This window comes from Tamandua tetradactyla, chromosome 13 (genome assembly GCF_023851605.1).
Source record: "Tamandua tetradactyla isolate mTamTet1 chromosome 13, mTamTet1.pri, whole genome shotgun sequence".
Lineage (NCBI taxonomy): Eukaryota > Metazoa > Chordata > Mammalia > Pilosa > Myrmecophagidae > Tamandua > Tamandua tetradactyla.
This window is the reverse complement of record NC_135339.1, coordinates 72,151,079-72,177,748: the sequence shown is the minus strand read 5'-3', so window position 1 is coordinate 72,177,748 and position 26,670 is coordinate 72,151,079. Positions and strand designations below refer to the sequence as shown.

At 35.0% G+C, this 26,670-nt stretch overlaps 1 protein-coding gene and 2 pseudogenes across 3 annotated transcripts in view; 2 read left to right on the top strand and 1 right to left on the bottom strand.

Moving 5' to 3' along the window:
- Positions 1-26,670, bottom strand: part of MXI1 (MAX interactor 1, dimerization protein) — a 127,002-nt gene that overhangs the window by 50,247 nt on the left and 50,085 nt on the right. For all 3 annotated transcript variants that reach the window (XM_077125994.1, XM_077125996.1, XM_077125995.1), the window contains exon 3: positions 4,726-4,755. In XM_077125994.1, the coding sequence (XP_076982109.1) occupies positions 4,726-4,755 (30 nt within the window). The remainder of the gene's footprint in view (positions 1-4,725; positions 4,756-26,670) is intronic.
- On the top strand, positions 19,266-21,674 carry LOC143654273 (serine/arginine-rich splicing factor 10 pseudogene; annotated as a pseudogene).
- Positions 24,216-25,759, top strand: LOC143654572 (glutamate-rich protein 1 pseudogene; annotated as a pseudogene).

The window sequence follows — 26,670 nt, the reverse complement described above, 5'->3', positions numbered from 1 at the left end:
CTTTCCTTATATTCAAATTCTGTATCTTCTTCTCACCTCAGTATATATTCTATTCTCCTTAGATATTCTGTGTAGTGGCTGTTTTACTATGATCCACAGTATTTTATATCTTGACCTGTATACACAAGTTTCATAATTATTTACTTTATGATGCGCACTTTGATATTTTTATTCTACCCTATTTCTTTCTCAAAATGATTCACTAAAACTATCGTATAACCAAAAGTGAGTTTCAGACCTCTCTGAAAAACACTATTAGTGCACCATTCTAGCACACTCACTAGTCTTTTTTTTTTTTTTTGGTGGGGGTGGGGGTGGGGGTGCATAGTCCAGGAATCGAACACGGGTCTCCTGCACATTCTACCACGGAACCACCTGTGCACCCTCACTAGTCATTTTTAACTAGAGCACAGCATTTAAAGATAAAAATCTGTAATTTCCAAACCATAATGACATTAAGTTTAAGAAGTTTACTTCTTTTATCTACTAGGATGCCAAACACAGTATTTATTAATCATTGCTGAAGAGCAAAACTGATATTAAATACAGCTATCTTATTCATGATCATACAGGATCTTGATTAGAAATGTTTTGTGTTCCCATCCATCTTATTTCAAACTGTAGCTATGATAGTCAAAATGGCCAGATTTCAGTGACACTCTGACCCACACACTCTGCCTTCCTCTCTTACTGGTTTATATAATAGCCTTGCATAGTGGGAACACACAGTGAGTACACCATAAATGCTAATTTTCATCTTTATATGTATAAGAAAGTCCCTAGATGGAGGACACCTACTACCATTCAACAGACATCCTTGTCTTCTATCACAAGTACTGAGGCACTTTTGCTCTGCCTAGAAAGTATTAGTCTAGTGTCCTCATTTGGCCCTTCCAGGTCTGCCAAACTTGTAATCAGGGTAAGTCTTTTGTTTTGATTGAATGACAGCTATTAAGGTTGAATGGCCTCTCCTGCAGTCAGCACTAAGGTTCCTGACCATTAAAGTACTATTAAAGTTGTTGCCTCTTTCCAAAACATCATCAGTAATTTGAATTAAGAAAATGAAAAGGCAATGAAGCGATCTAGAATCTGCACTGAATGGTTTCTTCTCTGGCAAAGGACTCAGATTATAAAATAAGCCAATGGACAAAGTAAGTTCTTAATTGCTAAATCTCCAAGACTGGTTAAGTTAACCATGACATGATTTACACAAGTTCCTGAAGAATGCAGAACATCTAAAGATATTCAGATTCCCTTCCACCTCCTGTACCTGTCATACCTATCATGTGTCAGGGGGACAGGGTGAGTACACAGGTAACCAAGTACTCTGTACCATCTAGACTACGTGCAGTGTAGGGAATAGGGTTTTAGGTAAAAATAAGCTCCCAGGACCTATTCAAGAGAATCTGATTTTCTGTTTCAGTCCTCAAACTACCTAAGACTTCCCAATGGGCTGTGGGATCTTGGGGTAATTGTAAGCCAGAGCAAACTACTCTGGGTGTGCCAGACTCCAAATCTCCACCTTGGGCTTCCCTCTAAGACCTGGAAGTGAGCAATGACCTCAACATTTTTTGGCTATAGTCTTCTCAAGGCCAAACCGTGGGCTTCAGCAGTCTTAAGGCTTTATTTAAGATAGCCATCAGGAATTACTCTGCCATTCATTAATAATTTAAAATCACCTATTCTAATTCTCACTGCATTTGCCCCGTAGAAAACAGTACTTCAAAACAGGTTTACATGCAATATTTTAGAACCAGGCTAGAAAAAAAAAAATCTGACATGAATATACTGTATTTTGAACTGGCAAAAGTTCAAGAATATGAACTACTTTTTAGAACTGTCTTTTCAGTATGAAGACAAAATCAAACTTCCTTCTTATAGTGAGTTGCTTTCCTTATACAGACTTACCATCAAAAGCAAATGAAAAGTAAAGCCAAAATTCTATACATTTTAAAGGATACCAAAGCTAGGCTAATTTTTTTTTAAACATGTCAAACAAAATCTTTGTAAAGTCCTTGGTAAAAAGGATCATATATGTGTGTGTGTGTGTATATATATATATATATATATATATATATATATATATAAAACTGGTCAAAGGTTTAAAAAATATAACAACAATACATGCTTAAATCTGTAAAATACTACTTTAAATCTTTGAGTCTACCTATATATATATTGCTAGATCACAGGTCAATGACTTTTCAGAAGTGAGATAGGTTATTAAATTTGATTCATCCTTTGGTACTGACCTGACCCTCTGTCACATTCCACTAAATCAGAGATTTATTTGTATTGCTAAATGCCCCCTTTAAAAATAAAAATGCCTTGAAAAGGTTAACTCCATATCACCTTTCATTAAAGCCTCAGTGAAGAGAAGGAGAAGGGAGGAAGAGAGAGGGGAAGAAATAAGTCAAGAAATAAACAAATGTTTACTCAGGCTTCTGGGGCCAACAGACATCCATTTCTAGGGCTAGCAGAGAACAGAAGTGGATAAGGAAACCATGCCTTAAGTGAAGGAGGGTAAGAAACCAGCCAGAAAGTATTAGGTAAATAAAAGAAAATAGGAACAAAAGACTTTCATCAAGATGGTCTCGAACCTAGCTGATAAAAGGCACAAATGTCTTACACCTATGCCACAGTCGGACAGTAGATTGAACAACTATAACTCATAGGGTGAATCAAAGGTAATACTATGAATGATACCCATACCTTTTTCCCTGAAGTTTTTAAACAGTCATCAATGTCAGTAATAATATGCGGAATGTATTAAAGCTTACTTAACAATTTAACAGCTCCATTTCCAAACTTAACTGAAAAAAGACTCTTTTTCCAATGTTAAAAGTTTTAGGCCAGGTTTCCAATGGCAATCTCCCAAGGACCATATCCAGACAGGCAAAATAAAAGCATGTTTATTGGTATTTAACCCTTGTGACCCAAAATATACTCTGTGCTCTGTTTTAAAGTTCAATGTAAAATTTTATTTTTGCAGTCCCAGAGGTGTCATTTCTTGGTCTTTTGTGCTATGTTTAGTTAAATACTTCCTTTAATCCACCCAGATCTTTAATGTAACAGAAATATAAAGCAAAACTGAGATTCTGAAGGACAGTCTCCTGCTGAACTGCTCTGCCATAAACTAGCAAAATATCTATGACTAGACCACTAGACTTTAAGCTTTAGTGTTATCCATCATTCAGTCTGACAACCGCCACCTACTGTACATGTATCAAGTGCTATACACTGAGGATACAAAATTGAAGACAGAATTCCTGCCTTGGAGGCAGTCATAGCCATCTGGCAGAAAGAGACATATGAACAGGTAATTATAAAACTATCTGATTAAATCTTATAATAGGAAATATGAACAGGTATTGTGCAAACAATATGGTAAAAGCCAATAGGTCTGCCTGGAGGGCTATGCTAAGACTGTTCAGAGGATGTGACACTTGAACTCATCTGCAAAATGAGGCAGTTAGACTAATCAATCTGTACAGCCCTTTCTGTTAAAAAGCGGGCATGAAAAGTAGTTGAAGGTAATAGGAGATTTTGTTTGTCAAAAATAACTAGTACAGATGGTTCCAGTTTGTTGGTTATTAGTCTACTTTCTGTGCCAAAAAGAGAATATCATACTTCAAAAATCCTCAACTCTCCCAAACTTGTCTTCTTCCTACACTGCTTTTCTCAACAAATGTGTAATATCATGTAAAATTTAACCTTTCATAGCCATCTAATCAATTTCTATTGATTCTACTCCATACTATCTCTTTATTCTATCTACTTCTAGGTTTGTTTAGGCTACATTTATCTCACACCTGGATTACTGAATAGCTTCCAAAAGGGTCTTTCTGTCTTTGGTTTCCCTTCTCCCAAACAACCAATTCTTCACACTAGCCAAAATGATCTTTCTAAAACAGAAATCTAATCATGTGATAATCCATCTTAAAATTATTCAGCTACTCTCTATTGCTCTCTGGTAAAAGTCCAAACTCTTCAGCATAGTTGATAAGACCCTTTCACATCTGGCCTGCCTTGCCTCTCATGCTACAATCTTTTACACTCATAGTAAATGTGCAGTTTCCTCAATAGACAATGCTCACTCATCCTCCTTTGAAAAACCTTCCTGAAAGAGGAATCAGATGGCCTTCTGAATTGATCTTTCTGCTTCTCCATTCCATTACCACACTGTTTTTTAATTGCCTGTTTCTCCCACAAACATATAAATTCCTTAAGGACAGATATATCTTACACATTCTCCTATTTTCCCATGTCAATCATTGTGCCTGGCTTCACTGACAAACAGTTCATACTGCCTGGTAAAGTTGAATGCATGAATAAACCAATGAATGAAAAAACTACAAATACAGAGAAATTCAATGCCCTCCAATTTGTTTATTACCTACAATTCAGAAACAGAATCCTTTAGTAAAACCATATGTGAGCCATGAGTCCATCACAATGAACCTGTGTTCAGAGACAGAAATAAAGAAGGAACCCCATAAACTCAAAATCCAAATGAGCTTTAAAAATATTTACTTCCAATTTAGATAATATAAGCTTACTTTTAAAGTATTTTATTTTTGGATAAAACACTTATATTTCAGAACCATGATCTCTAAACATTTAAACAACAAAATACAACTACATATCGACTCATATTATTTTCACAGATAAAATGATGAGCCTGCTTTTTAAAGTTAAGTTAAAACTACACCTCAAAAAACTTACCGATTCTTTTCCAGCTCATTGTGTGTAGACCTAAAAGAAGGGGGAAAAGAAGAAAAGCATCAGCCATGCTTTATTGTTAATGCTATAAAAGGGAATTAGTTTAGTTATTGCTATACCATACCCAGTAAATTTATATAACAATGCAAAATATGGACATACTATTATAATCTCCCTCATAAAGAGGAAATAGTCCACATTGACTTCGATTGTCCTTTTAGATACAGTGTTTTTAGAGTGCCACTTCAAATATTCTGAAACTGGAATTTCATTGTTATTTAATAATATGAATACCATACTAGAATAGGTTCTCTTGTCTACTTCTAGCAGCTTACATTTTGTTGATTTGTAGACACAATAGCAGAAAATTTAATTTAAACATAGCCCCGTTTTTGTTTAAACAGAAAAAAAAAAGATGATATTTCTATATTCTCACCCATTTGCACCACCCCTAACAGAGAAAAACAAGTTTTGGCTAGCTTAGAAGTTGAAAGCAGGCTTGCCTTGTTGCTAAGGGAAAAATGCAAATTTAAGCTTTCCTGCCTTTGGTTTGAAACATAAACAAGAAAAAGCTATACAAGAAAGAATTCAAGAATATGAGAAATACAAGAATAAAAGAAATAAAGAAAAGTAGATACATTAATAAACTCAATGGATCTTTTTAAAGACTGGAAAAACGTTCCTCAAAATATTAACGGTGGTGGTGTTTGTTTTTTTCTTTAATATTTTTATTGAGATATTGTCTCCCACATACAATTAATGTATACAAAGTATACAATTAATGGCTCACAAAATCATCACATAGTTGTGTATTCATCATCATGATCATTTTTAGAATATTTGCATCACTCCAAAAAAAAAAAGACAAAAAGAAAAAAAGAAAAAACTCATATACCCCATACTCCTTACTCCTCTCTCTCACTGACAACTAGTATTTTAACCTAGCCAATTATTTTTTTTACCACTTATCCCCCCATTATTTATTTATTTATTGTCCTTATTTTTTTACTTATGTGTCCATACTCTGGATAAAAGGAACATCAGACAAAAGCTTTTCACAATCACACAGTCATAACGTACAAGCAATATCTTTATACAATCATTTTCAAGAATCAAGGCTATCACCTTTAGAAAATGCTTATAAGAAAACAGGGGCCTAGACTGTAAGCTTTTAGAGTAGACACATTAAGTCCAGAGCGGTGATTATTATTTCTGGATTTTGAGAGGCTGTTTTATATATGTTTTATACATTTATATATATATATATAACTTGATATTTAAGTGTTAAGAATGAAGCCGAACGGGTTGGGGTTAAAGCAATTCAGAACATAGGGGTAAGGAAGACAGTGTCTATATTTTAGAACCACACATACTCTCTGAGACCAATGGAAGAAAGGTTTATTTGATCTGGAACTGAAATTTTCTATAGTGCATAATCTAATTCAACCTATCTGTATAGGTTTTGAACAACTGAAACACAGGAAGCACAAAATAAGAAAGAGGTCTTTTAATCCTGAATAGGTTATTGTAATGCCTGGAAACATTCTAGAGTATACTAAACAGATAATCTAAAAGTATTGGCAAAGTCCCCTGAGGGAGTGGAGAAAGATTATGGAACTACTAAACCTTATCATCAGGGAATCCCCTGATACTGTGTTAAACCTTAGGGACACCCAAATCAAAAGGCCATGCCCTCGATCATAAGGCTCACTCTTGTGAAGTTTATGTAGGTAGTAGAGAAGCTTAGACTACTTATAGGCATGCCTAAGAGTTACTTCTGGAGGACCTCTTTTGTTGCTCAGATGTGGCCTCAGTCTCTCTAAGCTTCAACTCTGCAAGGGAAATCACTGTCCTCCCCCCTACATGGGACATGACATCCAAGGGTGAAAGTCTCCCCGGAGACATAGGAGAGGACTCCCAGGGATGAATCCAGACCTGGCACTGTGGGATCAACAATTACATGCTGACCAAAAGGGGGAAAAGAAGTGTAATTAATAAAGTATCAGTGGCAGAGGGAGTTTAAATAGAGTCGAGAGGCTACTCTGGAGGTTGCTCTTACGCAAGCTTCAGGTAAACCTTGCTACCTATCATGACCTGCCAAACCCCAACCAGGACCATTCCAGCCAATTCTAAAGAACACCTAGGGCAATATATAAGATTTCATAAGTGTTCCAGGCACTAGAGTAACTTTCCAGAAACCTACAACCTCCAGAATGGGCCCCTGGTCCAGATAAGTCCTGAAACCTAGACCAACCTCTCCAGAACATTAGATAGTTCCATCTCCCTACCCTATATTAGTGACAGATCCTTCTAATATCAAAAATTCATAATTGCCAGAGCCCAAACAATCCCAAAGAGAGGTATGGAAAGATCAAAGGTGATGGCAGAATTATACATAGAAGACAGGACTTAACAAATGAATATGAATGTTGAATCATTAAACTGATATCTCTTTTAGCTTCCAGTATTTTAGAGCAGCTAGAAGTAAAAACCTAAAATTGTGAAATTGTAACCCCTGTCAAAGTCTGAAATATGTCCTACAACTAATTGTGGTGCTGTGCTTTGAAATTTATAGCTTTTTTGTATATATGTTATTTTTCACAAAAAAAACAGGAAAAAAAGTCGAATGTGATGATAACGTATTTAAGCCCTCTAACCTCCTATATTCTGGAGCAGCTAGAAGGAAAAATAAGAGGATTGTACGGTAGCCCATGACAAATTCTGGGATCTGTTCTGTAACCACTTTTTGTAGAGTGAATTGAAAACTATTGCTTTTTTATTTCTTTGCTTTGTATATATGTTATACTATACAATAAAAACAGTTTAAAAAAAAAAAAAGAATCAAGGCTACTGGCACACAGCTCAATACTTTCAGGTACATCCCTCCAGCCACTCCAATACATCATAAACTAAAAAGGGCTATCTATATAATGCATAAAAATAACCTCTAAGATAACTCCTCAACTCTGTTTGAAATCTCTCAGCCACTGAAACTTGTTTTTGTCTCATTTCTCTCTTCCCTCTTTTGGTCAAGAAGGTTTTCTCAATCCCATGATGCTGGGTCCCAGCTCATCCCAGGAATCCTGTCCATATTGCAAGGGTGATTTACACCCCTGGGAGTCATGTCCCATGAAGAGGAGAGGGCAGTGAGTTCACTTGCCATGTTGGCTTAGAGAGAGAGGCACATCTGAGCAACAAAAGGGGTTCTCTGGGGGTGACTCTTAGGCATAATTTTAAGTAGGCTTAGCTTTCCTCTGTATGAACAGGCTTCATAGGGGAGAGCCCCAAGATTGAGGACTCAGCCTATTGAATTGGTTGTCCCCGCTACCTGCAAGAATATCAGGAATTCCCCAAATGGTGAAATTGAATATTTCCCCTTTCTTTCTAGTCCCCCAAGGGGACTTTACAAACATTTTTTTATTCTCTGCCCAAATTACTCTGGGATATAACAGGGCATCACATTAACCTATACAAATCAACAAGATCTCACGCCTATTCAAAATTCCATGTAATTATGGTGTTTGAATGAACTGAGCATACAAGTTAAATCTGATAATGCGTTAACCAAAATATAAATTTTGCATCAAATAAACAGTTCTTCCTTTGGTCTCACACAGAAGTTGATGCTTTAAAATATGGACCATATCCTCCTTTACCCTGTATTCTGATTTACCTTAGTCCTATTCAGATCAGCTTTATTCATTTTTCTAGTTATTTTCTAGTCAAAGTCTGATCACTTTTTCAACTTTTAAAACAGTTGCTATATGGGGTAATGCTGACTTTCATAGCTTCAGAGTTCTAACTCTGAATCTCAGGTGTCACATAAACACCTGAAGTTTCAGGGACTAATCAGGTTATACACAAATAGCTCAGTAACTCAGAATTCAGAAATAACAATTACAACTCCAGGATAAATGTGACTGCTGTAAGAGCTTACAATTTAGGACCCTTTACAATAGGCCTGATGCTCCTGACTTCAATTCTCTAAGTTTGTATATTATAGTTTGTCTATAAGAGTGAGGCATGGTAATATTTGTCTTTTTGTTTCTGACATTTCATTCAACGTACTGTCCTCAAGGTTCATTCACCTAGTTGTATGCCTCACTACCATTCCTTCTTGTAGCTGTTCAGTAGTCTGTTGTAAGTATACACTACAGTTCCCCCTTCTATTCCTCAGTCGTTGTATCCTTAGGTCACCTCTATCCATTGCAAATCTCAATTACTGCCACCATAAAAACCAGTGTGCAAATGTCTGTTTGTGTCCCCACTCTCAGTTCCTCCAGGTATATGCCTAGCAACGGGGATGCAGGATCATATGGCAACCTCACCCCTAGCCTCTTGTAGAGTTACCACACTGCCCTCCAGAGGGGGTGTACCTCTCAGCTTCCATACCAATAGTGAATAGGTACATCTCTTTCTCCACATTTTGTCTAGTTCTTATTTCTCTCTGTTCACTGTTAAACAGTTTGATTTGCACATCATACAATCCAACCTAAGTAAAAAAAAATCAGTGGTCATAACTTCGCCACCACAGTGCATATGAAGACATTTCCTTTTCTTCCACTAAGAATCCCACAGCCCTCCACCATATCCCCCACTTGTTGACATTTAGTTTTGGCACAATACCTTGGTTGCATTCAGTGGAAGCATATTACAATGTTATTGTTGAATATAAACTCTCTCTAGCTTACACTGACTGTATTTTTTCCTGTATATCATCCCATTTGTAACACCTTGCAATACTGACATTATTTCTTCTTCCTCATGCGAAAACATTCTTATATTTGTAAATTTAATCACATCATTGTCTACTCTAGGCATTTGTAAGTTATATCATCTCAGTCTTTATTACGTATCTTTCTTTCTGGCATTATATGTGCCACCAGCCCTTCTCTCTCAACCATACTGGCATTCAGCTTCATATAGTGTACTTAAATTATTGTGCTACCATAAGATAGTATTGTGCCATTCATTTCTGAATTTTTACAATCAGTAACAATCGTTTTCTTTTGATGACATTTTCTTTTTGCTTCTCAGAATTTGCTGTATAATAATACTTACCATCTATTGAACTAGAGTAGAACCTGCCAGACATTGTGCTATAAGCATTAACTTATCTCATTTTATCCCTAAATCAACCTTTGTTTTATAAACAATACTATGGCTCAGAGAGATTGCAATAAGTGGCTGCCATGACTTAAGCCCAAGTCTGTCTTATTCCACACCCCAAGCTCTTAAGCATGTGGTGAGAAGTAATACTGAACAGAAGTTAAGGGCACAGAATCTAAAGCCAGACTGCATGGTTCAAATACTGCAGGCTTTGGAAAGTTATTTATTTCTTCATGCTCAATTTTCTCATTTATGAAATTGAAAAAAATAACAGTATTTAGTCTTATATGATTCCTAAGAAGACTAAACAGGTTTACGTTGAACAGCAAAATATAATACTCTGTAAAGTTAGTTACTATTAGAATTATGCTACACTAGTTTCTTAAATCAACCTATATTACTTTGCAATAATGTATCATTAACAATGATAGGAACTGTATAAAGGAGAATTTAAGTTCCTGTCATTGGAAGTTAAACTTCAATCATTTTTAAATATATCCTGGTTAATGTCAAATACCTTCAGAATATTACATTACTGATTGTGTCATCTGATTTATTATTCCAGTGGATATTTAATAATCAGATTCCCAAATCTTAACAGGAGTTTTCTTTGCTAGATTCCTAATTTGTGGGAAATTTTCCCATTGTTTTAGTTCAAGAGGCAAAAAACTTCTCTGAATTGCTGTCTCCTGCCCACCAGTTGCTTTCTAAGCAGTTTCATAAGGTCCGAGAAACATGGAATGATAAAGACTAATGTTCATTTTAAAGAGATTATCATAATGAAAAGACTTCTCCTCCTCAAAGGGGGTAAGACCAGTCTTAGCATGTTTAAAGAGTTCAGCAAATTAATGGCAAGTACATTCAGATGGAAGAAACTATTAAAAAAAAAAAAGCAGAACTTCTAGTTTAATGAAGACTCAGAGGTCAAAATGCAACAAATCAAATAAATTATAATCAAATCTCTATTACCACATACATATTTGTAAAAAGCTTTAAGTTCTTTTTTGTTTGAATAAAATTTCAAAGTAAATCAATAAGTTAGAAGTGGGAAAAGTATATTTTAAAGAGATTTAAGACAAAAAAATACCCTTCATCCTAATGAGATTTTCCCCCTTTGTTAGTAAACTTTGGTTTAATTGCTTCTTTCTGAAAAGAAAGCTAAGAACAAGTAAAATGACAGAAACAATCACATATGAAATATAAGCCTAAGTAAAAAATGGAAATATTCTACTTACAGAAAAGTAGACTATTTACCATAAATTTATTCTAAACAGTCTGGCAATCCCACCGATAGCTGTAAATGCAAAAACTAATATACCCAAAGATAACCAATTGCTGAATTCCAATATCATATTGAGCCTATTATCAAAGCCAGCACCAAAGGAACATAAATCTGACCCACTGCTGAGAACAAAATTAAAACAGCAGGTTCTTCCTACCTCTCTCCAACAGACTTTTCTTTATTATTTATCTTCTTTCTAAAAAATAAAATGATAGCTACGAATATAAACCTTCTCACCAAATCAGGGAATGCATGCCATATTAAGTTAAACAAGCAAAATTTAACAAGTTTTCCAAATACCAAGAAGCAAAAATGCACTAATCTTTATCATATGGATGTGGGCTTTTTTCAATCAAAAAAAATATATCAGCAGCATTTACTCCTAACTTGGTGGCTTTTTTTTTTTTGCCCAATATCAAGTCAATAAATACTAAGTACCTTCAATGTTGTTCAATTAAGATTGTCTTAGGCTACAGGAAATCAAAGAGAGTCTCCAGTTGGTAAATTAAGTCATATATAGGAATTATAATTCAAGGCAAAACTAAACATATAAGAAAGGTACAAAGTGTCATGAGACTTTGAAGAAGGCAGAGTATACTTGCAAATGGGGCTTGAGAAAGAGGTGATATTTAGTCTGGGCTTGAATGATGGATACATTTGCTACTGGAATAGGGACCTGATAAGCAGAACACATTCCAAGTGAAAGCAACAGCATAAGCAAACAAGCAGTTATGAGGCACAAACCAAAGCTGGGGAGCAACAATGAACAGGTCTTGAAGACCCGTGGCATGGAAGGAAAACAGTCCTAGGTTTAAATATTAACTATGCCAGTTTGAAATTATTACGTACACCAGAAAAGCCATATCTTTTAATCTTCACTCAATATTGCTGGGTGGGATCTTTTTTATTGTTTCCATGGAGATATGAACCCCCGCCCTCCTCAACTGTGGGTGGTAACTTTTGATTAGGTGGTTTCCATGGAGATGTGTCACCACCCATTCAAAGTGGGGGTGCTTACTGGTGTACTTTAAGAAGGAACCATTTTGGAAACAGCTTTAAAGCCAGGAGACCCCACAAAGCTAGAGACTTTTGGAGATGAAAGAAAATGTCCCCGGGAAGCCACTGAAGAAGCTGGGAGAGAAATCTAGTAGATGTTACCATGTGCCTGTCCAGCTGACAGGTGTTCTGGACCCATCAGCCTTTCTTGAATCAAAGTATCTTTCCTGGATGCCTTAGTTAGGACATTTTTACAGCCTTAGAACTATAAACCTGCAACTTAATAAATACACCTTTTTAAACGTCACTCCGTTTCTGGTATACACAGTCTTAGCAAACTAAAATATTATCATTCACATTTGCTGTGAAACCGCTCTGATCCAGTTTCCTCATTTGCAAATTGGAATACCACATGCCTTGCCTGGGTCACTGTGAGAATTAGAGAAAAATATGTAAAAGTATCTGGTACATAATAAATATTCAATAAATGTTAACTACAACTAGTATTTCTATTGTTTTTAACAAGACTAAGAATGCCCCAAACAATGTTAAGTATACTACATGGGACAACAAATTGACAGGTTCTCAATAACACTTGGAATTAGCCTGGAAATAAACAATCATAATGATGAAAAAAGAAACTGAAAGAAAAGGTGATTGAAGCCACTTGATCATTTAGCCAGTTGTAAAGACAGTACAAATTTAGGAGTATGACAGAGACAAAGATGCCTAATTACATGTACGCAGAGAAAAAAATGGTCCAAACAGTGCTGGCAGCAACTGAACATAGCAGATGCTAGCATACTCAGAAACAACCCCTTTGCTTCTCTGAATCTATGTGTCTGAACCAGATCCTTCCAATAACATGCCAATGAAATATTCACTTATTATAAATTCCCTGCAAGGTTGAAATTTTAAATAATCCAACTGGTAGCCTACTTCTCTTTTCCAAATAAAAGCCACTTGTGAAAGCAAACACTAATGAATTCAGTTCTTTTCAGACAGCCTGATTCTGATATTTTTAACAACTTCCAAGTGAGAGAGAAAGATATTTCTATTATTTTTACCAATAAATTGCAGGTAATCTTTTTTTTTCATTAATAACATCCCTTTAAGAGAGACATCCTAATACATACCCTATTTGGATGGGAACCATTATCTTAACCAGATCTGTAACTTTTCATTGACTACAACACAGGTCTAAAACCTAAACTTTTAATTCTTTAGGATACAGTTTGGTGGTGGTCAATGAAATGATGCATAGAACTGAAATTACACAAAATGGTACAGTTTGCTGAACAATAATGTCACCATGGAAAGAAAATAAAAGCCACTATTCCCAGAATAGTAAAAGAAAAGACCTTAATGAGTCAAATCCCATTTTATTAATATTTTTGTCTCACTTAGTATTTTCTAATACAAAAAGTACCTAACTGAAGCTGCCCTCTACATAATGTAAACAACACATTCTATGAAGCTAAATGAATATCTTCTACTTGCATCCTAAAGATTTTATTTCATATACACATACCCAAAAAAACAAGAAAAAAAAATAAAACTTCAGCTAGAGCAGAGCAGAGGTCTCATAAGTGGGAATGCATACCCAAAAGGCACTGAGGAAGAAAACCTACTGGAATTAGTGGAATAGTAAAACTTCTATTTATATTTATTATTACTCTTCTGAAATTTTATTCTGTATTTATAAAATATTATTAGTTATACACAAATATATATAAATAGACAATTATTAGGGATATAAAATTTTTCTGCTATTAGTTGTAAAATATTAATAAATTTTATAAACACTGAAATAGAGAAGAACTGCTAACTTCCAAGTAATTCTTCCAAAAAGGTTCTTTTGGAAACATGCTTCCATCAAAACCTACATTGCATTGCATTTAAAACTTCAATATTGAAGACTTTTAGAAAAAAAGTCTCAGAAAGAATATATTACTTCTTCCTTAACAACAAAAATATAACCACCACAGCACTGACAGAGAAGTAGATTGGCGAATAATGGTGTATACATATGATCGAATGTTGTGCTGCTACAAAAAGGAATGAAGTCGTGAGGCATGCAACGATGTGAATGAACATGTGGGACACTTGGTGAGGCAAAATGAGCCAGAAACAAAAGAACAATTATGGTATGGTCTCCTTTAGAAAATGCTCATAAGAAAATGGGGGCCCAGAATGTAAGCTTTAATAGCAGACACATTTAGTCCAGAGTGGCAATTATTATTTCTGGCTTTTGAGACGCTGTTTAAATCCTGGTATTTAGAGATAAGAACGAAGCTGATCAGGTCGGGATAAAGTAATTCACAACACAGGGGTAAGAAAGACATTGTCTATATTTTAGAACCACATATACTCTTTGAGAGCAAAGGAAGAAAGGTTTATTTTGTCTGGAACCTAAATTTTCTGTAGCACATAATAAAACGTAACTTTTTATCTATATAGCTCATTTGAACAACTGAAACACAGGGAGCCCAGAATAAGAAAGTGGTCCTTTATCTTGTATAGCCTGGACACATCCTAGAACTTATTAAGCAGATAATCAAAAGGTATTGGCAAAGTCCCTTGAGGGATGGGAGAAAAAAATAAGGAACTATTAAGCTTTACCATAAGGGAATCCTCTGATACCGTGTCAAACTTTAGGACACCCAAATCAATAGGCCAAGCCCTTGATCTTGAGGCTTACTCTTGTGCAGCTTATGTAGGTAGTGGAGAAGCTTAGCCTACCTATAGATATGCCTAAGAATAACTTCTGGAAGACCTCTTTTGTTGCTCAGATATGGCCTCACTCTCCCTAAGCACAACTCTGAAAGTGAAATCACTGCCCTTCCCTCTACACGCAACATGATATTCAGCAGTGAAAGTCTTCCTGGCAGTGTGCTCCCACACACTGATGAGTCTGGCCCTGAAACCATGGGATCAACAATGCCATCCTGACTAAAAGGGGGAAAAGAAGTGTAACTAATAAAGTATCAGTGGCAGAGAGAGTTCAAATAGAGTCGAAAGGCTACTCTGGAGGTTATTCTTAACACAAGCTACAGGTAGACCTTGTTACCTATCATAACCTGCCAAACCCCAACCAGGACCATTCTAGCCAATACTAAAGAACACTTAGAGCAACATATAGGATTTCACAAGCGCTCCATGAACTAGAGTAACTTTCCAGAAACCTACAGCCTCCAGATGGGTCCCTGGTCCAGATAAGTCCTGAAACCTAGAGGGCCCAGCCTCTCCAGAACATCAGATAGTTCCACCTTCCTACTCCATATTAGTGACAGACCCTTCCAACATGAAAAAGGTAGAATGGCCATAGCCCAAATACCCCTAAAGAGAGAAAGAGAAAGATCAAAGGTGATGGTGGAGTCATACAGAGAAGATAAAGATTTAGCAAATGAATATGACCGCTGAGTCATTATATTGATATCTTTTAGTCTCAGTATCTTAGAGCAGCTAGAAGTAAAAACCTAAAATTGTGGAATTGTAACCCATGTTAGACTTTGAAATATGTTCTACAACTAACTGTGGTGCTGTGCTTTGAAATTTATTGCTTTTTTGTATATATGTTATTTTTTACAAAAAGAAAAAAAAAGTCAATTGTGATGATGAAAAATATTTATGCCTTCTAGCCTCCTATATTCTGGAGCAGCTAGAAAGAAAAATGTGAGAGGATGGCATGGTAGCCATGACAAATTCTGCAATCTGTCCTGTAACTACTTGTTTGAAACTACTGCTTTTTTCTTTCTTTGCTTTGCTTTGTATATATATTATATAATAAAAAAGTTAAAAAAAAATGTACAACATGTATATGTATCCAGAGACAAGATCACTGTTTGATGTGCTAAATATTCACATAAATGGTACGATATTATAAATATATATATGTATCCAAAATAATAACTAAGTCCACAAAAAGCAAGTGTATCAAAATTATACATAACTGTAACTACAATCAATAGCCTTTCCAAGATTCTCAACTAATTATATCCCCCTATTCTTTACTATTGACTCTCCTTCTCAACATGAAAAAATAAGAATGGGCATTATCCAAAAATCCCTAAAGACTGGGAGAAAGATCGAAAGAAAAGAAGGAGTTATGACAGAGAAAATAGGATTTAATAAACAAGTATGACTGCTGAATCACTATACTGATATTTCTTTTAGCCTCCAGTATTTTGGAGCAGCAAGAAGAAAAAACCCAAAATAGTGGAATGGTAACCCATAACAAACTCTGAAACGTGTTTTGTAACTACTTGTTGAAGTGTATTTTGAAAATTATTGCTTTTTCATTCTTTCCTTTGCGTTTATATTTCATAATAAAAAATGTTTTTAAAAACTTGCATGTCAAACCAAATATACACATACCTTATGACAGCATTTTCATTTTTTGTGTCTGAAAAAAGTCAGAAACAAAAAAAGTAAATGCTGTATTTCCATTCATATAAAAGTTCAAAACTGACCATAGCTAATTTATGGTATCAAAAGTTGGATTAGTGGTTACCTTGGGAAGGGGATGGCAGTGAGTAGAAAGAGTCAAAAGAGGGGCTTTGGAATCTATAATATTCTATTTCATCACTTTTGTGAAAATCCACTAAGCTGTACTCTTGGATTTGTATACTCTTGTGTATGTACATTTTACTTCAATAAACAGAAAAAAAAATTACACATGAAATTCTATAAAAATCTGGTATTATTTCAAATAGAGCAAACATTCTCTGACAAGCAGGTTGATAAGCTACATAATCATCCCTAAGTTATATACTTTGTAAAGCATAATTGTCAATAAATTTTAAAGTACTGAAATCATACAGAATAAGCTCTCTAAACACACTGGAATCAAATTAGAAATCGATAACAATAAGATAAGTAGAAAAATCCCAATATTTGGAAAATAAACCACAAATCAAAGAGATATTAGCAAGTATCTTGAACTGAATAATCAAAATTGTTAGGTGCAGCTAAAACAGTGCTCACAGAAAAATGTTCAGTTTTTTTTTATTCTTGGGCAGGCATAGGGAATGTTTAGTTTTCAAATCCTTATGTTAAAGGGGGGGAAAAAGGTACAAAATCAGGGATCTGAGATTTCACCTCAACAAGCTAGAAAAAGGAGCAAACTAAACCCAAAGCAGAGCAACGATTCTCAATCGTGGGCAATTTTTCCCACCAGGAGACATCTGACAATGTCTCAGTCATGACAACCAGGAGAGTTCTACTAGCATCTACTGATAAGAGGCCAGGGATGCTATTAAACATCCCATAATGCACCGAAAAGAAGGAATGGACCAAAATGCCAATAGTGTTAAGGTTGAGAAAATTATATAATTTTCAAGAATGAAAAGCAATGAATGAAAGAAGAGCAGGAATGAAAGAAACAGAAAATGTGAAATAAGACAGAAAATCAGTAAAGATCAATAAATTATAAATAAAGATCGAACTGATAAAAGATCAATAAAGTTGTTTTCTCTTCTAAGACTGATGAAGAAAAAAGATACAAATTACCAATATCAGGAATAAAAGAATGCATATCACTACAGCTCCTACACACATTAATAGGATGATAAAAGAATACCATGAACAAGTTTATGCCAATGAATTCTACAGCTAAGATAAAACGAACAAATTTCTTGATAAAAATTTCCAAAAGTGACTCAAAGAAAAATAGAAACCCTAAATAGCCCAATGGCTATTGAAAAAATTTGAACTTAGAATAAAAAACCTTCCCACAAGGAAAACTTGAGTTTTCCCAGAAGTCTCCATTGGCAAATTTTACCAAACATTTAAAGAATAAATAATACCACTTCTACATAAAATTGTTCAGAAAACTGAGGCAGAGGGGACAGTTTCCGACTCATTTTATGAGGTTGCTAATACTCAGATACCAAAACCTAACAAAGAAATGACATGAAAAAAAATTATACACTATCTCTCATTAACAAAGACATGAAAGTAATTAAAATATTAGCAAATTGAACCAATGACATATCAAAATTATAATATACTCTAACCAAACAAGTTTTCCAGAAATGCAAGATTGGTTTAAGATTTGAAAAATCAATCGACCATTTTAACAGAATTAAAAAGAAAAACTATAGTATAACCTTAATAGATAGAGAAAAAGCATTTGTCAAAATTCAACATCTATTCATGATAAAAAATAAAATAAAACTCTTAGATTTATCCAACAAGTTGTACCTTTGTGTACAGACTGACAAAATGTGAATGCCTACAACAAGTGTGCACGCATTGGTGTAGATAGGGTCTAGAGGATATAACTGTTTTATTTTAGCTCATTTACACACACAGGCTGTTTACAAAATGCTAGCTGGAAAGTCTGTAATTTTCATATGTTAACTTTAAGTTAAATGCCGTGGAACACCTGTTATTTCTGAGGTGAGATGTAGTCTTGTACTTCTAGGGTGGAGAGTTTAGTCACAATTCCTCCTGGCTTTATGTGAACAGCTTGTTCACTTTGCTGGCCTCTGAAAGGTGTGTTCTCTGTGATGAACTGTCCATGTGTTTGTGATAAGAGCGCTTGTCAAACCTCACCACCACTGAGCTCCTTTATGGGTCTTCACCTTGCCCAGTATTTGAAATGGCAAAGGATGTGCTTCATCCTCTAATGGTGCACACTCAAAGAGCCGGTATTTCGGATCATGACTACATTTTCCCTAGCTTATTTCCTATAGTTCCTGTAAACAGCTCTGTAATAAAATAGTACACTGGACTATACATCAGAGGGACGTAAAATCACAGTATTCAAAAGGCTGTACTTCTCCTGTTTTGTTATAATGCCCAATAGGCATTGTTGAATAAATAAAATCTTAACATTAAAAAACTCAGCAAATTAAGAAAGAAGGAAACTTCCTCAACCATCTGATAAGTGGCATCTATTTAAAAACATAGAACTATCATACTCTATGGTGAAAGAATATATGGTTTCCCAAGATCAGGAGAAAGGCAAGGATGTTCATTCTCACCACTTCTATTTACCACTGTACTAAGAGTCTTGGCCAGTAAAATAAGGCAAGAAAAAGAAATAAAAAAGAATGGAAAGGAAGAAATAAAAATGTCTATTTAGAAATACCTAAGGAATATAGAAATTATTAAAATAAGTGACTTCAGCAAAGTCACAGTTTACAAGGTTAAGATAACAATTTTGGGCCGTAGCGGAGCCTTTTGGCTGTGTGTGTCTGAGGATCCGCTGTAGGAGCCGCAGACGGTTTGTTGAGCCCGTTAGTTCCCGTGGCCTAGACTCTACGTCACCGCCATGTCCCGCTATCTGCGCCCCCCCAACACGTCTGTTCATGAGGAACGTGGCCGACGACACCAGGTCTGAAGATTTACGTCGTGAATTTGGTCATTATGGTCCTATAGTTGATGTGTATGTTCCACTTGATTTCTACACTCGTCGTCCAAAAGGATTTGCTTATGTTCAATTTGAGGATGTTCGTGATGCTGAAGATGCATTACATAATTTGGACAGAAAATGGATTTGTGGACGTCAAATTGAAATCCAGTTTGCACAGGGGGATCGGAAGACACCAAATCAAATGAAAGCCAAGGAGGGGAGGAATGTATCCAGTTCTTCACGCTATGATGATTATGACAGATACAGACGTTCTAGAAGCCGAAGTTACAAAAGGAGGAGGTCAAGAAGTCGGTCTTTTGATTACAACTATAGAAGATCTTATAGTCCTAGAAACAGTAGACCGACTGGAAGACCACGGCGCAGCAGAAGCCATTCCGACAATGATAGATTCAAACACCAAAATCAATCTTTTTCAAGATCTAAATCTAATTCAAGATCACGGTCCAAGTCCCAACCCAAGAAAGAAATGAAGGCTAAATCACATTCTAGACCAAACTGCAGCTGGAATACCCAGTACAGTTCTGCTTACTACACTTCAAGAAAGATCTGAGAAAGCGGAAAAAGAACCAAAGAAGGGCAGTTCAAGCGACCAAAGGGTGGGTGGAAGGTGCTGCAGTATGAATACTGTACGAATATTTTGACTCTGGTCTGAAAAGATAAAAGAATGTTATCGAAAACTACATGGAATAATTGAAGTCCCTTCAAGTTTGAAAGTAAGCATTTTAGGACAAATAAAAGGAAATTCAACTTTGTACTTGTGGAAACTAATCCCTAAATATGAACAGGTTTATATTGATTCATGGGTAAAATAGGTCCATAATAAATTATTGAAAACTAGGATGTCTGAATATCAAGGAAGACAGCCATAGTCTCTTACAGTGCCTCTATTGGTCTGTCTCAAACTGAATTGGTGAGAAAAGATATGGTCCAATATAAACTTTCTCTTTTTTGGTTGTTTCTTAAAGTCAGTTTTGCTATTATTAGCAAACTTTGCCTATGTTTATTTTGGTGTCAGTGTTTCTGCTTAATTGTTTGCTTTGTTGGCATCTGAGTTTATTTACTTGTACCCCACATGCAGCTTACATCTTCCTCTTTCCCAGGTAAATTCCAAGTATGATTCTTGATCTCTGGCTAAGAGGGTCCATTTCCTCTGACCTCTTACCTAGTCAGTATATTCAGCAAACATTTATTGTACCCCTATTGTTAGGCAGAACATTTTTACTGGATAATTGGGGAAAGAAAAATAAATATAAGTCATTTATTCAATAAATGTCTAAGAGCACAATCTAGTGAATCATTACAGTATGGCCTCATTGTTTTGTTTGAGGTGTATTTGTAACCAGTCATATCCTAATGTAATTACAAAACCCAATATATATTATCAAAGCTAAGTAATTTTGTGGTTTTCTGCCATTTTAAAGTATCCAGTATTTGTTTGCATCCCATTAATACAAATAATGAAAAATGATGTTTTAATCTATAATAAACTGGTTTATTGTGCAGTGACTGTAATATACTAGAGTTATATTAAATTGTTAACTGCCTCTTCAAACACGTTAGGAAGTAACCCCAAAATAAGTATTCAACCTTGCATTAGATATAAAGGAGACTCTGGGTGCTAAAATTATTATTTTGAGGGAGACAGAGCTGTTACCCCATGATTTAGTATGTTCTGTAATTGAGGAAATGTTCACCAAATTATACTTTTTAGTGATTTACATGTACATTTTATAGGGGACATGTTCTGTGTATAGTGAATAAATAACTTTTATAGTATCACAAAAATGTTCTGGATTCCTTAGTTCCTTATTAGGATGTGAAATTTGTTTGCTGATACATTGATTTCATCACTCACTAATTGTCATATTTTTGCCATGTATTTTAAAACTTCATGGAATGCTTTTTCCTCTAAAAATCTAGAAATGGAATTTAACCCTTTAATTAACAAAGATATTGATAGTATAACAGAATACCCTTAACTAAGGGAGGTATGAAATGGAGGTATTCCTATTTTATTGATTTTTCAAACCTGCCCAAGATCACACAACCAAGTGGCAGAGTATACTTATTAACCTACCACTTGAATGTGCATCTAAATTGCAGTGCATATTTTTAAATTTGGTTTGTGTTTTTTAATCAAGTGAGATTTATTTTCATGGAGACAATAAAATTGATAAAATGGAATTGTTTACTTTGAAAATGACTATAGATTTCATTATAAACGGTATTCTTTTGTTCTAACACCTTTATAAAATCATCAGCATTGAGAATGTTTTATATTTAGGTGGTGTATTTTTTTAAAAACTCTGTATGTGATTCATAGACATTTGGACAATTTGCATTTTATCTTCCTTCCCCATTACCTTTTTAATTGGAGTTTGAAAGGGCCAAGGGAAAGAGTAGGTTGGGTATTCAGTTGAACTTTTGTTCAAAACAATATTCACTACATCCATTAAGTTTCTCTCTTAAAACTTCTGGTTTCATTTTTGCTGGAAAATAATTTTGTCATTCTGTTTTTATAAGTACCATTGATGTAATACTTGATAGTTCTCTAAAAGAGAGATCAGAAACGACCTGTATAGTTTGGCAACTGTAGAATTGGAATGAATTGCTTTAAGGTAAAAAAAAAAAAAAAAAAAAAGATAACAATTTTGGCTGTTATTTACAATAGCATCAAAGAATATGAAATACTTAAGGATAAATTTTACAAAGCATGTACATGATGTACATGATCTGTATACTAAAAAAACTATAAAATATTACTGACAAAAATTTTAGAAGGCCTAAATAATTAAGTAAATGTACATAATAGATCCATCATCTACAGTCTGCAAAAAAAAAAAAAAAAAAGAAGGGCAGGAATCATGAAGAAAATTATATACCATATACTTTGGCACTATATCCTTATAGTGTCATGTGATTATCATATGATTCTATTTAATTAAGTTATATATACTTTTAAATTATTATACATATACATCATTTTTTTTCAAAAGTGTATTAAATATGGTGTTTGTGATAGCATTCCATAAAATACTGGACTTTGGGCTTTTAATAAATAATGATTCTACAGAACACTGAGATTCAACTATTTCTCTTTTTATTACATTCTTATCATGTAATAATTTCAAACTCACAGGCCACTGCAAAAATAATACAAAACCCATACAGAAGGGTACACAGGCAGTTCAGTGGTAGAATGTTCACCTGCTATGTGGGAGACCTGGATTCAATTCTCGACCTGTGCTAGTTTTAAAAGAGTAATGTATCCTAGAAAAGTCATGTTTTAATCCTAATCCCACTTTATAAAGGCAGCCATTTCTTCTAATCCCTATTCAGCACTATATGTTGGAAACTTTAATTAGCTTATCTCCATGGAGATGTGACTTGATCAATGTGAGTATTAAATCTGATAAGGTGGAGGTGTCTCCACCCGTTCCAGGTGGGTCTTGATTGGTTTTACTGGAATCTTTTAAAAGAAGAAGCACTTAGGAAAAAGCTAGAGAACTACAAGTGAGAAGGCCATGAGATTCTGAGGGAGCAGAGAATGCCACTGCACCACGAAGCACAGAGTCCACCAGCCAGTGAGTTTTGGAGACGAAGAAGGAAAACACCTCCTGGGCAGCTGGAGAGGAAGCTAGCAGATGATGCCGTGCTTGCCATGTGCCCTTCCAGCTGAGAGAGAAACCCTGACTGCGTTGCCATATGCCCTTCCACTTGAGAGAGAAACCCTGAAAATCAGCCTTCTTGAATCAAGGTATCTTTCCCTGGATGCCTTAGATTGGACATTTCTATAGACTTGCTTTAACTGGGACATTTCCACAGCCTAAAAATTGTTAACTTGCAACTTATTAAATTCCACTTTTTAAAAGCCATTCTGTTTCTGGTATATTGCATCCCAGTAGCTAGCAAACTAGAACACGACCCATATATTAATTTATGTAACTATCTTAAATACAGTTATAATGTTCAAGAAATTTAACATTGATAAAAAGCTTACAGTCTATATTCCAACTTTTTATGTCCCAATCATGTCTTTTTGGGCATTTTCTCCTCAATTGTTAGATCCAGTTCAGGATCACGGATTGTCATTATCTCTTTAGTCTCTCCTTTTAATTTTTAATTTTTTTTACATGGTGAAACATATATATATATATATATATATATATATATATATATATATATAAGCTTTCCCATCTCAACCACTTTAAGCATACAATCCAGTGGGACTAATCACATTCACAGTGTTGTCCTTCCCTCTCTACCATCATTACCAGAAATTTCCCATCACCCTAAACAGAAATGTTATACCCATTATGCATTAACTCCCCTTTCCCCCCTCACCTCACCCCCAATCCCTGGTAACCTGAATTGTACTCACTGTCTCTGAATTTTCATATTCTAGTTATTGCGTATGTGAAATCATATCTGTCCCCGTGTGTCTAACTTTTTCAGTCAACATGATATCTTCAAGGTACAACCATGTCATAGTATGTATCAGAAGTTCATTCCTTTTTACAGCTGAATAATATTCCATTATATGGATATATCACATTTTGTTAATACATTCGTCTATTGATGGACATTTGGGGCATTTCCACCTTTTGGTTATTGTAAATAATGCTCTTATGACATTGGTGTACAAACATTTGTTTGAGTCCCTGCTTTCAATTCTTTTGGGTATTAATCTAGAACTGGGGTTGCTGAGTCATATATGGCAATTCTATGTTTAACTTTTTGAAGAACCATGAAACTGTTGTCCACAGCAGTTGCACCATTTTACATCCCATCAATAATGTACTAAGGGCGGGGCTTAGAAATGGAAACCCGGAAGCTACGAGGCCACTAAATTGTTCCCGGGATGGTGTGTCTGGGGCGAGGCTAGGGTTCCTCACTGCCCTGGGTTCGGAGCTATGGCCAACAACAGGAAGCAAGTTGTTTGTTGCCAAAGTGCTGAAGAAACTTTTTCCTAACGTTCCAAAAGGCCAAGAAAAAACTGCACCACTGATTCTCACCTCAGAAAAACCACCTGAGAAAGTGACACCTAAGAAAGCAAAACTCGAGAGCATTCAGCCTTCTACAGGTGGTGGCATTGAGATCCAGTCTGAAAGACGGCTGTACACAGTGAGTCTGCCTCCTGAGGGATACATCCCATGTTTGTCAGAGTTGAACAGTTGCACAAAATCTGAGAAGTCCTCCAGCAGTGATGACGCAGAAGATCAGGATCTCCATGATCAACCAAGAAGAAAAAGAACTAGGAAGCATAAATCAAAGAAAAATTTTGAAAATCCCAATAGTGCCCATGTAGAACAAGCAGGGTTAGAAAAACAGAAGAGCCTTTTACAAGAAAAATTACAGCCACAGCACACAGATGGCAGCACAATAAGCAAAAATAAGAAAAGGAAACTGAAAAAGAAACAGCAGATTAAGAAGAAAGCAGCTGGCTTACTAACAAAAGCCTTTGGCATCAATTTCATGTACCAGCCTGAGGAGAGCAACAGTGAACAGGAAGATGTAAGGGACACTGATGGAGAAGATGCTACAGACACCAAGGAGGAAGCAGTCAAAGGCTCCAAGGAGGAAGACAATAACGATGCCAATGAAAAGGCAGATGCTATCCTAAACTTCCTGAAGTCAACCCAAGAAATTTACTTTTATGATGGTATCTCCGAAGATTCAGATTCAACTGTCTTTATGGAAACAACCAAAGAGCTATTTAAACGTCTTGAATCTCACAGCATGTCTCCCTCAGATGTGTTCATTCTGGATCACATGAAAACACTGTTACTTTTGCAAGATATTGAAAGATTGAAAAGCGCTCTGGAAATGTTCCCAGAACATTGCATGATGCCTCCTGAACAGGCGAGAGTAATCTCTATTCTCTTTAATTACTGGATTACACATATTCTTCCAGAGAAGAACAATGAATAAAATCAGTATGTCTACTTAAGAAGAGATCAAATTTAAGAAGAAAATATAAAAGACAAACATGAAATGGGCTGAGACTTAATTACTGTATTTACAAAGAAGGTAAAATTTCCTATTTTTTCTTTGTAGCCCAAATCATGTGAACTTTGAAGACATTTGTGCCATATTATTTATTCATGTGTTTGTATATAATGGGCAAGGTGTCATCTGAAACATTGACAAATTGGAATAAAAACTGAAGTATTTCATTTGCAATTGTATATGTCTTGAATTACTACAGAAGGATTGTCTTTCTAATTGCTGTAAAAATTGAAAATAGATATGCTGTTAAATTGAATAAACTGTATAGTTTAGGGCTGCTATATATTTTGTAAAGTTTTAAATCACCTAGTATTTGAAAGTTTTTATTTTAAGACTGCTTTATGAAAATTAAAATGTTCCGGTTTAAGTAATTTGATTATAAAAAAAATAAATAAATAAATAAAAATAGTAATAATGTACTAAGGTTCCTATTTCTCTGCACCTTAACCAGCATAAGTTATTTTCCTTCTTAAAAAACTAATAGCCATTCTATGAGTGTGAGGTAGTATTTCATTGGGGTTTGATTTTGTCTCCCTAATGACTTAGATGTTGAATATCTTTTCATGTGCTTATTGGCCATTTGTGTACCTTCTTTAGAGAAATATCTATTCAAGTCCTTTTTTTTTAATGGGGTTGCTTTCTTTTTTTTGTTGAATTACAGGAGTTCTCTATATATTGCTCATTAAACCTTTATCAGATACATGGTTTTCAAATATTTTCGCCCATTCTCCTGGTTGTCTTTTCACTTTCTTGTTAATGTCTTTGAGCCACAAAAGCTTTCTTCCTTCCCTTTGTTTATGTAATATTTTTCACATGAAAAAGTATTTTTTATAAGGCATTTGAGAGTAAATTACTTTCTAGAGACTTCAGAAACTATAGATTTTTGCAGATTCTCTTATTGTGGTAGGAATTGATGATGAAAAAATGTACTTTTGGTTGACATAATACAAACAAAACTGTAATGGACATTTGCTTAAAGGTAGACTATCCTTATTCAAAGTCGAAGGAAAGAATGAATGATTCTATGGAATTTTTGGCTCCCCTGCCCATATTCTGCATAAATTAAATCCAAAAATGTTTTTTGTGTGTCTATGAGGTGTTGTTAGTCATTTATACCTAAATAAAATGTTCAGTCACATTTTATTACGTGGTAATAACAGTTAAAAAAAAT